At 41.0% G+C, this 15,679-nt stretch overlaps 3 protein-coding genes across 6 annotated transcripts; 1 reads left to right on the plus strand and 2 right to left on the minus strand.

Annotated features, from left to right (window-relative positions):
• Positions 1–251: 251 nt before the first annotated feature.
• On the minus strand, positions 252–7,295 carry LOC103716648 (B3 domain-containing protein Os04g0676600-like). Of its 2 annotated transcripts, none has more exons than XM_088712723.2 (8): positions 7,174–7,295; positions 4,270–4,533; positions 3,771–3,886; positions 2,960–3,040; positions 2,606–2,706; positions 1,427–1,473; positions 1,279–1,355; positions 252–677 (listed from the first exon to the last, which is right to left on the minus strand). In XM_088712723.2, exons 2-8 carry the CDS (start codon positions 4,469–4,471, stop codon positions 393–395), a joined length of 909 nt encoding a protein of 302 aa, XP_088568849.2. In that variant the 5' UTR covers positions 4,472–4,533; positions 7,174–7,295; the 3' UTR covers positions 252–392. The 2 variants fall into 2 exon arrangements, with proteins under 2 accessions (XP_088568849.2, XP_088568848.2); XM_088712722.2 differs by lacking the exon at positions 7,174–7,295 and adding an exon at positions 4,952–5,186.
• Positions 7,262–10,870, plus strand: LOC103716632 (uncharacterized). Of its 3 annotated transcripts, none has more exons than XM_008804725.6 (6): positions 7,262–7,527; positions 7,743–7,865; positions 8,019–8,754; positions 8,831–8,936; positions 9,495–9,700; positions 10,413–10,870. In XM_008804725.6, the coding sequence occupies exons 3-6, from the start codon at positions 8,042–8,044 to the stop codon at positions 10,681–10,683; spliced, it is 1,296 nt and encodes a 431-aa protein (XP_008802947.2). In that variant the 5' UTR covers positions 7,262–7,527; positions 7,743–7,865; positions 8,019–8,041; the 3' UTR covers positions 10,684–10,870. The 3 variants fall into 3 exon arrangements, with proteins under 3 accessions (XP_008802947.2, XP_089784071.1, XP_008802940.2); XM_008804718.6 differs by having other exon boundaries at positions 7,263–7,527; positions 7,935–8,754; XM_089927945.1 differs by having other exon boundaries at positions 7,743–8,754.
• Positions 10,871–12,973: 2,103 nt separating this feature from the next.
• LOC103716625 (putative GEM-like protein 8) lies at positions 12,974–15,238 on the minus strand. The gene is made up of 4 exons (XM_008804707.5): positions 14,203–15,238; positions 14,019–14,099; positions 13,471–13,745; positions 12,974–13,396 (listed from the first exon to the last, which is right to left on the minus strand). Exons 1-4 carry the CDS (start codon positions 14,369–14,371, stop codon positions 13,205–13,207), a joined length of 717 nt encoding a protein of 238 aa, XP_008802929.1. The 5' UTR covers positions 14,372–15,238; the 3' UTR covers positions 12,974–13,204.
• Positions 15,239–15,679: the final 441 nt, after the last annotated feature.

Below are 15,679 nucleotides of genomic sequence, written 5' to 3' on the forward strand. Positions count from 1 at the left end.
ATCTCCTCAAATGATGATATAGTATAGTTCAAGTTACTAGGTTAGAGATGCATGACGAAACCTACATTTGATTTCTCGGTACATTATCTCATCATTTTGTTGTGAAACTGCAGATAATATTAGGGGTTTTGAGATGATAGCTTTTTTTTCTACTAAAAACCTTCTAAGTGTTTACATGATGTACTTTCTGTATCATTAAACAATGGAGACAGAAACATAAATCCAAGGTCAACAGAATATAAAATGCAGCACCAGTACAAACTTTAAAAATTCAAAAGTTACATGGAGATGTTTAATACAGAGATTGGGAATCCTTCCTCCAAAAACTCATAGAATAATCGACCAGCTGACCCTGTAACTGAGAAAGAAACATGTTTCCTTAGGACTGTTATCTAAGGAGGGAGGTTTTGAAAATCAGGACCAGCAGGGTGCCCATCAAAATCATTCAGGACACTAGTCCTCAAGGAATCATTTCTGGCCATGGTGAGAGAAGAATGGCTACCCTGTCCCAAGCTTTTACTTGGCTCTAGACACAGCTGGTGTTTGGCACCTCTCACCTTCCCGATTCTTGACAAACAAGAGTTGTCATCTTTATTCAAGTTGCATTGGTTCATGGTGTGACCATGTAGCAAATCCACAGATGTAGGCAGTCGATTGCACTTCTTGCTTGCAACCGCCTGAAAAAGAAAATTGCAATTAGATAAGTCAAATCAAATTTGAGGAAGGCGGATTTGGTATTTTAATTGATCAAATTATTTTGCACAGCCCTTTTAATTTGTCCATATCAGGAGAAGCTTGCATATTCAAGATTCTCATTAGTTGAATTTCAAGTCACCCTCACTGAGCTGTCCAAACCTGCTGAAAGCAAGTTGTTGAACAACGTAGTGCGACAAAGTTATCATCCAGTTTCATCATACTTGTAACATTGTGGGCATGTTTTCATGAGGGCACGGGCACATGTCAGTGTGCATGTGAGGGCAGGCAAAATCATGTTTCTGATAAATATCCTAATAATTTATGGTTGCAATAATACAGCAGAATGAAAGCTGGGTACATCCAAGGAAGGAAAAGAATTATCTCTTAGATGAAGAATCCAAGAGTTAACTGCTACCTTTAAAGGAGACTTCTATCATGGATGCAAGAGGGAAATTAAGAAAACCTTTACAAGAGACCTCTATCAAGGAGACTTCTATCATAGATATTTATCATATCTACAGGCAGGTCAGTTCAATTATTGTATTATGCCTTCAAAAAGACAAAGAAATGAGGTTTACTTACATAATTTCCAGATGCAGAGCTTTTGTAAATAATGAAGAAGTCCCCTGCCTCAAGACCGTGGGTTCTTACAAAATCACCTGAAAAGGGGGAAAATAAATCATCAAGTATACAGTAGAAATCATCCTTGGTGCTACCGAGATCTACAAACCTGTAGTTTCCATAATATACATTCTACTTCTGTTGTTTGGCCAGAACCTGAAAACACAGTAAGAGAAGGTATACAGCAAAATTTTTAACAGAACAACATATAAGCTTCGGTCGAACAACATAAAAGCAAAATTTTCATTACTGGCACTTTAGCTTGTTGATTCAAAAATGGAAAAACAAAAAGAAAAGACTGTTTTGCAGAAAAAGCATTATGTTTATCCTTTGCTCTTTTTTAGGGAGTCAAATAACTTTCAATTGTTTCAGCATAATGAAGAATTTTACTGTCTTTGAGTAGTTGCTATTAAAAACAGTACAAGTAACATGGATTAATATTTGGCAAAAGATTCTGGATACTGAGATTTCTCGATGTAACATCGAGAATACATTTTAGGACTGCCGATCATTTCTAACAACTACACTGTACAAATTTACACGTTTCATCTTTTGAAAAAATATGTCTGGGTTGCCGCCACCATGTTTGAAACTTGGACATCTCACATGAAGGAAGGAATGCCAATATTTTAGCTGACAAATTTAGACTTTCTTTATTTGTTAACTTGTAACATTAGTTTCAAAGTTTTGAGAGGTGATTATGTGTCCGAACTCTGGCCATGAGAAACTCCACACTATTTTACCATTATTATTATTAGTAGTAGTATTTTTGACTCTCTGCTAGTATAGTGTATGACACAGGAAACCTATTTTAGATGGAATGGTGCTGGAACTATATCTATTTGATGCATCACTGTCTCCCTTTATGATATCCTTTTTTGTATCACAGTCTGTTAGTTTCACGTATACCTTGAAAGTTCTAAAACAAAAACATTCCCAGAAATTCAAGTTTATTTTAAGAATTCTATTGTTCAGAAAAACAAGAAAAATTATTCTTGTGGGTATTTATTATTTTATCTGCAAAGCTTCTGTTTTTCTCTCATAATTTGTCTGGAAAGGAGTTGCTGCATGACTGAGATAGCATGCTTCAACTTGCGTAGTTAAATTTCTTCAAATATACTGCTATGTTTTACAAGTGTTGAAGCAATTACATTATAAGATTCAAAAAAAAGAGAAGGGTCTGTAGTTTTCTCTTCATTTGGTAAATGATTACATTTTTAGAATTACAATGACAGCTCATGTTCCGTCATCTTTTGATGATCTGGGATAGTGTGATACAAGTAAATACCTGTACTTGAATTTCCATGTTGTTGGAAGTATCAGGTCATCCATCTGCAGCATCATTCCATCTCTTTCAGATAAGGGAGGAAGGTTAGACTCGGCCTCCTTCTGCAAATTGGTATGAAATGGAAAATAATATCATTCACTCACTCACCATTCTTCATGAACATAGTATGAAGATATTTCAGATATTTACAGTTGAAGTTAGAAAGTATGATCCATCAATACTTCAGGAAAACAAAATTTAAACAATCAGTTCATTCGTAGTAGCATACATATCAACCTCATTACAAAAAAATAAGAATAATAAAGGAAAGGCATCACTTTCACATAAAAATGACAGGGTAAGAAGACTTCATACCTTAGGTAGGACTATTCTCCCAATTCTTCCAACATCACTATTTGTTAACTCTTTTTGTACAACCATTTTCAATTCCTCCAGCTGGATTACAGGAAAATTCATATCACTTTTCTTATGTAAGAGAATGACGGATCACGAAATCTTTCTAGAGTCTGCAATGGTATTCTCTCTGATAAATAAGATAAAAATGCAGCAGTGCTTGATAACATGCTTCTCAAGTCTTAAACAAACATGTAAAGTCTCGCTCCAGATGCTCGACCCTCAGCAAGACTTGTAACTTACTTGAAATGCCCCATCAATTTTGTTAGCAGCTTGTTTATCAGCTAACATATATATCTATAATATTACACAAACACAAAGGAGTTGATAGAAAAATTTTGACCATACATAGTGCACATGCAACAGCAGCAGCAAAACTATTTCTTCCAATGATAGTGCCCTCAAATGAAAGTTCAATTAAGTATTGATTTTAAACATCAAAAGAATGTTAGAAAATCAATTGAATGGCTCGAAATCATATCAAAAAAGAAAAACATGAATGCCTGAAATTAATTCTAACGAACAATTGAATATCAATTTTTCAAATATTGATCATTAGAGGTGATAAGCTGGTGTAGCAACAGCTCAAATTCAAAGCAAAAGAACATGTAAAGACAATTTGTTTCCATCATCACATCCTTGCAAAGACCCCCCGCCCCACCAAAAAAAAAAAAGTTCCTAATTCATCATTCTCCATTGATCGAAATTTTTATTCGCATCTCATGCTGCTCATGCCCATCTAACGATCTACAGAAATCTTCAGAACACTCACCCCATGATTCATAGTCTCCTTGACATCAAGATGTCCATCATCCACGAAATTCATTAGTGAACCTCTTGTAGATGCTGAAAGAACGTTTGGTCCAGCCATAGGATTACACTGGCAAGCTGCAATGCAGCAGAGCTTTGAAGTTAATAAGAGTTGCATGGATTCATATACCGGTCATTAAGGGAATCAAAGGGCTGTGCCCTTCAGCAAATACAAGAAGCTACTACTAACAAGTGCAGTACAATTAACTCATTGCAGAAATTCATACCAGTTCTATTCGCAACACATGATATATAACAGCGGAGATTAGTCTTTGCACCATCTTAAAACATGTCATGCATGGTACAGCTGTAGTGTTAATTATCATTCAAAAGCTAGTTTCAGCCATTTGTATTACTAGAGCAGATGATGTTCACCTAGGATCTAGAAAAATGACATGAGACGTAAAGATGCTTCATAAAGGAAATTAGAACTGAATAGTTTATGTACAGAAAGATGTTACCTGATTCAGGATACAACTTGTTTGGAGTGTTTGGAGAGGAGCTTTTCATTTGCATCTGAGAGGTATTAGAAGGGTCTTTGATCGCATCGTTATGTACTTTCAAATTCGAAGCAGAAAATGGATGGGGCAGATCATCATATAGAGAACCATGATATGAAAGTAGATAATTCATAAGATTTGCTCTCAGTGCGTTAGTTGACATTGGAAAGATAGACGTGAAAAGTGAGTCTAAATTGTTAGAGGAGGCCTTGAGGCAGTGACAACCTATAGAAAAAGAAGCTTAACTAAGTCAACCTTAGTTTCAAAATACAGAAGAAAAGCTCGATATACTGTAAACAATATATCAACATTACTATAGATTCCAACGATACTTCTAATGAGAGCGGTACAAATAGTTGTCAACTCAAGCCCAGACAACACTGTGTCATTCATCAAGAATACATAATTCAGCATATACAAGTTATAGATTTATTTGATTAATGTATTTGGGTTGATTCACCTACAATATAGACCATTCAACATGATTAAAGTTAGAGGAAAAAAAAAAGAAGAAATGAAATGTAAGATCAAGTTATAAATTGTGAATTGTGTTCGCATCAATCATTAGTTTTCAGAATCAGATTAAGCACAGGCATCAAATATAAAATACACGAAGCATTCACGGCTCCACGCAGGCTGTGACCTAGTTGGAATTGCAAGGCAGGAAGCTGCAACGCCTTTGACGACTCCTGCTCAACCTGTCCAGCGATCATTTCATCCCAACCTCCTGTCGCTTCCACTCCATTCGACGCCGTTTCCTCGGCGCTGTCAAATAAAGGCATCATCACCAGCTTGGTCACCGGCTGTCCCGCCGAACCAGAACCAACGCCGGCGCCTCCTCCCGTTGCCATCTCCGAAGCAACGACGAACTCGGCGGTGACTTGACCTCCTTGGGACATGATTAGGAGGAGCCAAAATCTTAGAAAAACCACTAGATATATATTAGGAGGGAGGTCATGCGAGTGTCAGAATAATGGTGGTGTTCCTTTCATGCGGCGTGGAGAATTCTAGAGTTCTAGAGCAGATTATGAGTTCATTTTGTGCCTAAAAATAGCATGGGAGAGAGAGAGTGCATGCGTGTGTGGCTTTGGGAATCGGCAAGGATATATTGGAGGGCGAAGTCAGAAGTAATAAGAGAGGAAAAGAGGAGAGAGAGAGAGAGACCCAAGTGGGGGAGTAATGAGGCCGGCCGAAGGATATCGACGTCCAGGTGGAAAAACGAAACGCACCGGCCGTTATTTTGCGTGCCCCACCTCCACCATTAATGGCGTATCATAATACCCTGGGCTCTTCTTTTGAAGCAAACTGTGAAATAGGAACTGGTAGGATGAGAGAATGGAAGCTGGCCTTTTTTAGGGTAGATGACGACATTTGGGTACGCCGTGGTGCTGCGAGATAAAGTTGGTCCCATCTGCTGTTTCGTAGCGTTAATGGAGGAGGGGAGCGTTTTCGAAGCTTTTGCGAAGTGGGGCGAGGGATTGATGGTGGAGTTGTTCCCGAGCTCTATCGATGGGGTCTACGTGGAGTCCATCCATGGAATGGTGGTTGATGCTGTGATGGCGGTGGTATCGGGTAGGATGAGCCAATCATTGTCGTCCAACCGTTGGATTTCTGCCAAGTTGATTCGGTCAAATTGACCGTCTTCCATCAAGGGGAATAAATTTAAGAAGAAAGATCTTCTAAGCCACCCTACTCTAACGGCACCCAATTTATATTCCTGCGACCCTAGAAGCTGTATGCAGTCATCGCAGTGATGACCCCAGGATGATGGAAGATGTAGATGGACGTAACAAAACCAGTGTATTTGATTACATTTTCAAATCGTCCCCACTTTTAAAATGTTTGCTGAATCTAATGATCTAGACCCATCCTTAAAAAATCACCCGAAGATAGTGACGTGGACGTAGAATTTGGAGGCAGAAATATTCCTTCAACCAGAATTAAAATATTAAAATATATGAAATATATTAGGAATAGCTTTAGTACTCGGTGATTTTGGATTTTCATAATATACTAAATAGATTTTGGATTTCTATAATATACTAAATAGATTAACCGTGAATATCCTAATATCTTTAGTCATTGGAACATAGCATACGGTAATCTTAGATCATTGAAGATCAGATAATTCTAAAATAAAAATTATTGGTGATCTCGATCACAATAGCAATTCTATTTAGATCACCAGATGCTACCTAAAGCGGCCCATCTAAACCTACGGGAAGTAGTCGGATTTATTGCAGTCGTTTAATCTTTGCTCATTGGCTTATGGCATGCAATGTATGTTAAATATAAATTCAGCATGCACACGTATGATCTAAAAATACATGCAAGAGAGTACATTTTTAGTTTCATCATTGATAAAATGTTTCTTCCAACAAACGTATGAAAAAAATATGGAGGTAAAACTCGACATTGATGTTGGAGAGTATGGTTCTGTATATTAGCATTTTTTTTATGAATTGCACTAATATCTTAGTACGATTTCGTAAGATAGTAATCTTGGTGGTTCGATATGTGAAAGTTGGGTCGCACATCCTTCAATTCCACAATCAACAAAGATACAAAAATTTTTTCCAAAAAAATAATAATAATTGCACAAAAAAATAATAAATTTTGCTGACTAATAATAAATTAAAAAAAGTCTACATATCATATATAAAACAGCATGCATAGCTATCAGTAAAAAAAAAAAGAAAAAGAACAAGACTAGCTTGCTAATGAGAGGAAAGCTACCTAAAATAAAAGATGATTACAAAAGTAATGCCTATAACATGCACAACCTATATATTCCACGAATTAGTATTTTAATTTTTCTATTTCTCCACTATTTTTCGTTCCCACGTACTGGACGACATTCCTTACCATTCGTTCACCTTGATATCTATGCCTCATCGCCAATGTTGTTGCCGTGAATCTAGTCAGGTTAGACGGTCCTTTTCATTAAATTCGGAGCTTCCTTCCATTTTTTCCGCCGCGCTCTGCTCTCATCTCGTCGCCCGACCGTCTAAAAAGCGAAATAGCCCTTCTTTTCCTCCATTTTTTTTTCACTCCACCTTCTTAATCTTTTCCCCCTCCGCCTCGTCAATCCAGAAGAAGGAATCCCTCCTTCCCTCTCTCTCTCTCTCTCCACAACGAAAAAGGAGAGGGAGGGAAAGGGAGAGAGAGAGACAGAGACGAGAACTAAGAAGAAGCCTTCGGACGACGGGAGGGAGACAGGTCTCAATCTCTGCCCCTTTCCTTTTCTCTAGATTTTCTTATAATTTTCTTAGTTCTCTTAGACGAGAACTAAGAGAAGCACGCTAATTTCGGGGACCGCGCTCGGTCGGCGCTGTTGTTTATCGTCTCCTGACCTGGCCCTGCCTCAAGCCGCGCGAACAACCATTTCATTTTTCTCTACTCTTTATCTCTCTCCCTGTTCTATAACGTTGCAGGATGGAAGAATAGAAAAGGAAGGAAGGAAGGAAGCAAGGCCTCTTCTCCTCTGGCGCTGGGCTTGGCTGTCGACGCTCTTTTTTGACAGCCGAGCCGGCGCCTACCTTTCTCCCAATTCCTCGGTGAGTCCCAACTCCCCCTTCACCTTAATGCTATTATAGAGTACAACTAACTCGGTCAACAATACCCAGCAAGTTTCAATTTTTGTTCCTTTGGCTCGTCCTGCTTCCGCGTAAAGCTCTTGTCTTTTTCACCCCCTTCGTACCTGCAATTAGTTGGAACGCGTATTTCCGTCCTGATGGCTTCCCTTTCCGGCATTCTCCACCGGCCTCTCTCCACCGCCGCCGTCATCGCCCTCGCCGCCGTGTCGACGGACCTCCCCGACCGCTTCTCTCCCTCCAAGCCATCCGAACTCGATGCCGCGTCGCCACCCGCCTCAGCGGTGGTATCGGAGCCTCCGCGGCACCCCCGGATTTCCTTTGCCAATCCCTCCGGCCTCTCTTTCATCTCCAAGGTTCAAAATTTAAGCCTTCACCATGTGCCGGATTCTTTGTTCGGATCGTGTTCGATACCAGCTGCTTCGCCGCCGGTCCTCCGTACCGTGTACCGCTATGCTAAGTTGGCCGAACCTGCTAAGTTCGATGATTCGACGCCGCCGATTCCTTCGTCGCCGGCGGAGGTTCTGTATCGATGGCATCCCCCTGACCCGAGAGCTTATGGGGTGTCAGGGAAGGATGGTTGCTCGGCTGCCAAGTCTCGGACGGTCGTGGTTTTGCTTGGCTGGCTGGGAGCGAAGCAGAAGCATTTGAAGAGATATGCGGAGTGGTACACTTCGAGGGGCTTTCAAGCCGTGACTTTTACCTTCCCCATGACGGATATCATCAGCTACAAGGCCGGCGGTGAGGCGGAGCAGAACCTTGAGCTGCTTGCTAACCATCTAGCTGATTGGGTTTCGGAGGAGAGTGGGAAGAATTTGGTTTTCCATACTTTCAGCAACACCGGCTGGCTGATGTATGCTTATTTCTATTGAGTGATTTCTCTTTTGCAACCCACTTCATGACTAAACTGTTCGGTTATCTCCTTGCAGCTATGGAGCTATACTTGAGAAGTTTCGGAAGCAGGACCCTTCAATAATGGGGAAGATCAAAGGTTCCATTGTGGACTCGGCCCCTGTTGCTGCCCCTGATCCACAGGTAAAGAAATTTATTAGCTATATTAGCACAATTCAGTACAAAATATGCTTTTGTAAGCTTTCTAGGATGTATATTCCTTAGTTTTCATGATATGTGGTCTGCAATATGTTCTGGTGCTTAATTTGTCTTGGATACTTTTTTGTAAGCATATTTAAGAACCAAAGTCTCTTTTCTTTGTTAGAAATTCTAGTACCTGTTCTTTCATGTTTATGGGATCTTCCGACTGTATAAGAGTTGACAATGACCTTTTTAGTCAAGTATTTTCCCACAATTCACATTCATCATGATTTGATTGGTTTGCATCGTTTATCATTTGCCTGAAAATAGCACACCCTTACTTCATGGGAACAATAATGTACACATTGATAGTAGAGTAAAATCCGAGCAAAGTTTGCAGGTTATATCTCTTCTTAAAAATCATCCTCCATCTTCCTGAAGGTTAAAGTTCATGACATTTACTTATGCTTTTGTGTTATCTGGATTCAGTTTTCGATGTTTTTCCTTATTTTCCCAAGGTTGTACACCCTAAGAATTCAGTTTATCTTGTCCATGTTGTAGGTTTGGGCTTCTGGTTTCTCTGCTGCGTTTTTGAAAAAGCAGAGTGTAGCAACTAAAGGAATGCTGAGTTCAAACGGATCGGGGAGTGGCATGATGGTTGCTGCTGATTCTGGTGTGAAACCTAAACCAGCAGTCATGGAGGTTGCTTTGCTGGCAGTATTGGAGAAGTTTTTTGAGGTTGTCCTGAACCTTCCTGCTATTAACAGGTAGCAACTTCCTTCAGATTGGTTACCTGTCTGTAATCTGTAACGTATGATGAGTTTTTATTCTTTACAATCTAATTAAACAGTACATTCATGCTCAATAGACTCAATCAAGTATAGGAGTTGATTTGGATCTTATGCAAGTCTGGAATATTCTGGATGGTTGCGCCTAGGAAGACCTTAGCCCTACATTTATTTTGAGTACTAGGCTAAATAGGATTAAAATCTTATAGTTTGATTTTATGCAGTGGTTGATAAGAGCATAGGTGTCCCATGGTACCACGGATATGGATGTTTTAGATGGCATATGCATTTGTATGCACATATTTATTTGTGTTCTGATAGCTCAAGCAACAGCATCAATGAGCTGAATTGGAGTTTGATTCAGGATAGTGCATGCATGGATGCAGAGGGAGTTTGCTTTTTTTTTTAATTAAAAGAAGAAAGAAGAAAGATGCAAGTGTGTGTGAAACACTTCTTATTGATTTTACCCTATCATACGGCTTAAGGAAGTTTCTTTTAGATGTCAAAATGTGTTTCCTGCAAATTCCAATAGATATTTCTTCTTATGGCATTGTCATTGAAATCTCCATGCTATCCATGAGATGTTGAACTTGATATTATGTTTGTATTACTTGATTGGTTCGACAGCTATGTTCTTGTTGACTGATATATACCAAGATATTAACTGATAATTTGCCTGCACTATTAACAGGAGGCTCTCAGATGTTTTGGATGTGTTATCATCAGACCAACCAAAGTGTCCGCAGCTGTATATATACAGCTCTGCTGACAGAGTTATTCCAGCGAAATCAGTGGAATCATTTGTAGAGAGGCAACAGAGAGCCGGGTATGAGGTCAGGGCATGTGATTTTGTGTCCTCGCCTCATGTCGACCATTTCCGAAGCCATCCAGGTCTCTACACTTCTCAGCTCACCAACTTTTTGGAGGACTGTGTGCTTACCGGTTGCAAAGATTTGTCATAAGTTCTACATATAGATATATATTGTGATGCTTTCATTCTTTTCCTGGCATTGATCTGTTTCTTGCCAGGCATAGCTAATTCAAGAGAAATTGTTCAAATTTCACTTGTGCATACATCGCATGATTCTAATATAAGAGCATATAGTTACAAAAAGAAGGAAATACATTCAATCGTTTTATTTCCCTGCACTCTTGAATTGCAATCAAAGAGCTTGTGCAGTAAATATTAAATGGCTAGTGCTTCAGCAAATAGCAGATGTTGTGGGGGGGGGGGGGGGGGGGGAGGGGGCCTTGAATTTAGTCCCACATCGGCTAGAGCGGAAAGGTTCCGTGCCTTATAATGAGGAGGGCGAAGCCTTTTCCTTACGAGGGCCCTTTTGTGGGACAAAACCGTGAGGGCAATCCCCCCGTCAGCGCTGGACGCGCGGGCCGGAAACGTCTCCCTCCGTCAGCGCTGGACGCGCGGACCGGAGCGCCCAAAGCGGACAATACCTCGTGGGGGACGCGGTCTCTTTCTGCTCGGCTCGGTTGGGACTAAGGCTGTTGCCGGGGTGAAAATCCCGCAACAGATGGCGCTAGAAGGAGGGCCAGCCTCCTCTCTCCATTGACTACCCTCCAGGACTGTGGGGGCCCGTTGGGGTAAAACCTGGCCGGAACCTTCCCGCTGGGGGGGCTATGTTGTGGGGGGGGAGGGGGCCTTGAATTTAGTCCCACATCGGCTAGAGCGGAAAGGTTCCGTGCCTTATAATGAGGAGGGCGAAGCCTTTTCCTAACGAGGGCCCTTTTGTGGGACAAAACCGTGAGGGCAATCCCCCCGTCAGCGCTGGACGCGCGGGCTGGAAACGTCTCCCTCCGTCAGCGCTGGACGCGCGGACCGGAGCGCCCAAAGCGGACAATACCTCGTGGGGGACGCGGTCTCTTTCTGCTTGGCTCGGTTGGGACTAAGGCTGTTGCCGGGGTGAAAATTCCGCAACAGATGGCGCTAGAGGAAGGGTCAGCCTCCTCTCTCCATTGACTACCCTCCAGGACTGTGGGGGCCCGTTGGGGTAAAACCTGGCCGGAACCTTCCCGCTGGGGGGGCCATGTTGTGGGGGGGGGAGGGGGCCTTAAATTTAGTCCCACATCGGCTAGAGCGGAAAGGTTCCGTGCCTTATAATGAGGAGGGCGAAGCCTTTTCCTTACGAGGGCCCTTTTGTGGGACAAAACCGTGAGGGCAATCCCCCCGTCAGCGCTGGACGCGCGGGCCGGAAACGTCTCCCTCCGTCGGCGCTGGACGCGCGGACCGGAGCGCCCAAAGCGGACAATACCTCGTGGGGGACGCGGTCTCTTTCTGCTCGGCTCGGTTGGGACTAAGGCTGTTGCCGGGGTGAAAATCCCGCAACAGCAGATATATAGGTATATGAAGAATAAGTTTACAAAACAGATATTTAGAGTGGCGAATGATTTGCAAAAAGTTTTAGCAGTTGATTCGTCATGATGTCATCCCGCGTACTATGCAGAGACATGCTACGGCGTGATTTTGGATGTTGGGTTGCTTTGCTCTGAACAGAAATCTGCACATGGATGTTTTCTTGAGACATACACTGATGTAATCTGCCTCTAAAAATTGCATTGGTTTGCCGATATCGTGGTTCTGTATGACAGATAGGTTGCTTTGCCCAGAACAGAACTCTGAACAGCGACACTTCTTGACATGTAGCTTGCTGTAATATGCCTCTAAAATTGCATGGGTTTGCCAAAATCCTGGTTCTGTATCATAAACAGATATGTGGGATAGCTCTTATCTTTCTCTATTTTTCCAAGCGAAATGTGGGATTAATCCTTGATCCAGTGGAATTACAGCACCTGTCTCTCAAATTGCAAAGGTCATTTCAGTATGCTGGCGATGGTAATACAGTCTAAGAGTCCAGTTTTGAATGTACTTGTGAGATGACGATGACGAAGAAGAAGAAGAAGAAGAAGTCCATGGATGGTTTCAGAGGCAAACAGGATAGTTGACTTACATCTCTAAGCTAAGATAGTTCAACTCTAAGAACTTCTGAAAACAGTTAAAAGTGCTTAATGTGTTCATAGATCATTAGAACAGGTCCCAAGCACAATAGTTATGTTAAATTAGGGTCTCAATTTTACAATGAATGTCATGAATGTGTGGATCAGTAGTTTTGAATATATACCCACTCTAGACAAAAGGGGCTTTTGTCTGTCTGCTAGGTTGCAATGCTGGTATAAAGACTGATTATCTAATTTATGAGGTCATCAATAATGTGAATTATTAGTAGTCTCACATGAGAATTCACCAACAAAACACTTGTATTTCACTCACTCATGTGGCATACAATGAGTACACATTCATGGTTATGTACAAAAGGCAGGCAAGGCTGATCCTATTTTGTGAATGGCATTTAACTGACTCTTCTGGAAAAAAAGAGTGGAGAGCCATTTCTACTGATTACAACAATTGTGATTTTCTTCACTCTATGTAGATAAACCATATGTTGAGGCATCCAACTCAAATCAACCAGTTTACTGCAAAAATCTTGCTTCTGAATCTGAGATAGCTTGCCTCAAGTACATGAAAGATCTCTGATAACTAACAAAACCCATAAACCAGAACTCAAATTCATCCTTAGTAACTATCTGCATGTACTTTTCGTTTGGCTTGTTCGCATTCTCACTCTGGCTGGCTCTCTTTATCCTTTCTAATGGGATCAAAACCTGTGAAAAGAGAACAAATTCAGCCAAGGCCTGCTGCAAAGATTTATTTAAAATGGCTGTAAGCCTAAAAGTACCTTGTAGGGAACTCTGGCCAATTCTCCTCTGGGAGAAGTGAGCGTTAGGGATCTATCACTACGGAACGTAATCTTCTTAGTTGAAATAAAGAGCAGCCCTGCAATAGGACCGGCCGTGGTTGACAGATAGCACTGAAAAGCCTTCAGCAGCTTCTCTCCTTTTTCAACAGAGAAATTTTGTCTGAAGACTCTCTTGACGCCTCCTGCTTGAAGAATCCTTGCACCCAAGCTCAACTTTCCCTTCACAGTTTCGGAGATATTGGGCCCCAAACTGACTGCAGAGTTTATGAAAGTGCAAGACATAAGTCCAAGTCATTACTTCTAGCAGTAGCAATCACCTACTGCCCTATGTATTGGGCTAAGCTTGTGAGCAATGTTTTCTGTCACAAGAATTTCAAGTCATTCTCTGACTGATAATAACTCGTAGTTATTGTTTTCTGGGTTTAGGATTCTTCTATTTAGCACCTATAGTTCGATCATCATATTCTATATGAAAGTAGCATTGGTTTTTCCATAATTTGAATTGAATTGATGAGATGGACAATTACCATGATCTCGGATGCCTTTCGCGTAGCTATCTGCTTTTTTGCTGAACTTGCTCATCCAATCAATCGCTGAACCCACTCTTTCTGCAAATAGAGAAGAGTTCTTTAGAACTTTTCCAAAGGCATTGAATAACATACCATGTGTCCAAGCATGTTTGATGAAGAGAGGAGGGGAGGTGGTTATTACTCTGTCTGAATTGGGAGGAACCATATGAGGTGGACTGGAGACATAAGCTACCAGCCTGAGAAGCAGAAGCAGGTTTGCCTCGACACTCAGCTGCATATCTGACACAGGTGATAGGAATGCCAATGACTTGATCATGGCTTGGCTTCTTCACATTTGATGAAGCTTCCATCTCTACTTGTCTCCTCTCCTTAAGAATGTCCCTCTGGTAGATGTCCTTTGGTCCAGAGAACCAGCAGGTAGGCCTTTTATAAGGTGAAGCAACCTTTGGAGCAGTGATTACATCCAAATAAATAAAGCACTAAATTAAAACACCACTTCATGATGCAGAGTCATCAGCAGCTCATTAAAGATAAATTCTTTGTTGTAAATCCAAAAAGAGAAAAAGAAAAAGTTCTCAATTCTTTTCTGTTCCTTAACTCTTAAATGAACTTGTATGGTAGAATCAACCCTCTACTCTGTTGCTGGTCTTTTCACAAAGTGGGGAGAAAATATGTCAAGATAAAAAGAGAATGACATACAGATGGGAATCAAAACTTTTTCTTAGTGCCTTCCATGTAATTCATAGCATATTTCCCTGATAGGCACACAGGTTTCTTATTATCCTATTGTCAGCAGAAGCAGAGGAAAAGAAAACATTATACACTTGAGTAGAGGGAAATTATTTTTCACACAGAGACATGCCATGTGCCTGGTTTGAAGTAAGGCAGCAATGCCCTAACTTTTCCTTTATGTTATTTTCTGTCATATTATGTTCCCCAACTACATCTAGTGCACTGACGCATCTCCAGGTCAGCAGTTTATTGTGCTGCCTGTCTTCATGGGCCACTTTATAGCAGCTTTCGAGACAGGAGGCTGGCTTACTTGTCTTTGTCTAGGTGGAAAGTAGATAAATGAGAAGGACCAGAGTAAGCAATTCATAACAAAATCCATTATTAAAGGATGAAGACCAAAGCAACCTTCTGATGTAAGGAAAACAAACAAAGTTTGTAAGATTGCATCGGCCAACAGAAAGATAGATGCATTGTTTACTCAAAAACAGGAAAAGTTTGATGCATTACGAAAACCCGACGATATATTCCTTATCTTAGGGTGATTCGCTGCTTATCTGTAAAGCTAACTTTTCCTGTGCTTTCCTTAGTCTGAGGTGGAAGGCTATTTTAAAGGGCCTTCCACTATAACTGCCTCCTTTTAGTCAAGATGATACAAACATTCGGATCAGATTGGATTTCCATTCAAGGTCAAGGTCCACTCAGGTCATGCAGTCACAGGACAAAATCACCAACCATACCATAACTAACAATCTAGAAGGCCACCCTTTAGATTGGGTATCTCAAGCCACATTTTTTTGGAGCTCCAAAGAAAAAACTCAGTGGTGCAAGTCCCAACTTGTCACAGCTATTTTAAATCAGCCACCTGCCTACCACGAAAAATTTTTGGACTCTAAGATAAAAGTGTTGCAAATACCACACAACGCTTT

The sequence above is a fragment of the Phoenix dactylifera genome, chromosome 16 (genome assembly GCF_051530095.1).
Source record: "Phoenix dactylifera cultivar Ajwa chromosome 16, Ajwa_hap1_PhDact_Kaust_v1.1, whole genome shotgun sequence".
NCBI classification, from domain to species: domain Eukaryota; kingdom Viridiplantae; phylum Streptophyta; class Magnoliopsida; order Arecales; family Arecaceae; genus Phoenix; species Phoenix dactylifera.

Bases quoted from the DNA above. Each gene is read 5' to 3' on its own strand.
- LOC103716648 (XM_088712722.2), bottom strand. From the start codon at position 5,159: ATGGCAACGGGAGGAGGCGCCGGCGTTGGTTCTGGTTCGGCGGGACAG. The intron at 3,041-3,770 runs GTGAGTGTTCTG...CCTGTAATCCAG, and splicing joins AGGAGACTATGAATCATGGG to CTGGAGGAATTGAAAATGGT. The intron at 1,356-1,426 runs GTTTGTAGATCT...CCCCCTTTTCAG, and splicing joins GTATATTATGGAAACTACAG to GTGATTTTGTAAGAACCCAC.
- LOC103716632 (XM_089927945.1), top strand. From the start codon at position 8,042: ATGGCTTCCCTTTCCGGCATTCTCCACCGGCCTCTCTCCACCGCCGCC. The intron at 8,755-8,830 runs GTATGCTTATTT...ATCTCCTTGCAG, and splicing joins AGCAACACCGGCTGGCTGAT to CTATGGAGCTATACTTGAGA. The intron at 8,937-9,494 runs GTAAAGAAATTT...TCCATGTTGTAG, and splicing joins TTGCTGCCCCTGATCCACAG to GTTTGGGCTTCTGGTTTCTC.
- LOC103716625 (XM_008804707.5), bottom strand. From the start codon at position 14,371: ATGGAAGCTTCATCAAATGTGAAGAAGCCAAGCCATGATCAAGTCATT. The intron at 13,746-14,018 runs GTAATTGTCCAT...TAAACTCTGCAG, and splicing joins GAAAGGCATCCGAGATCATG to TCAGTTTGGGGCCCAATATC. The intron at 13,397-13,470 runs GTACTTTTAGGC...CTCTTTTCACAG, and splicing joins TGGCCAGAGTTCCCTACAAG to GTTTTGATCCCATTAGAAAG.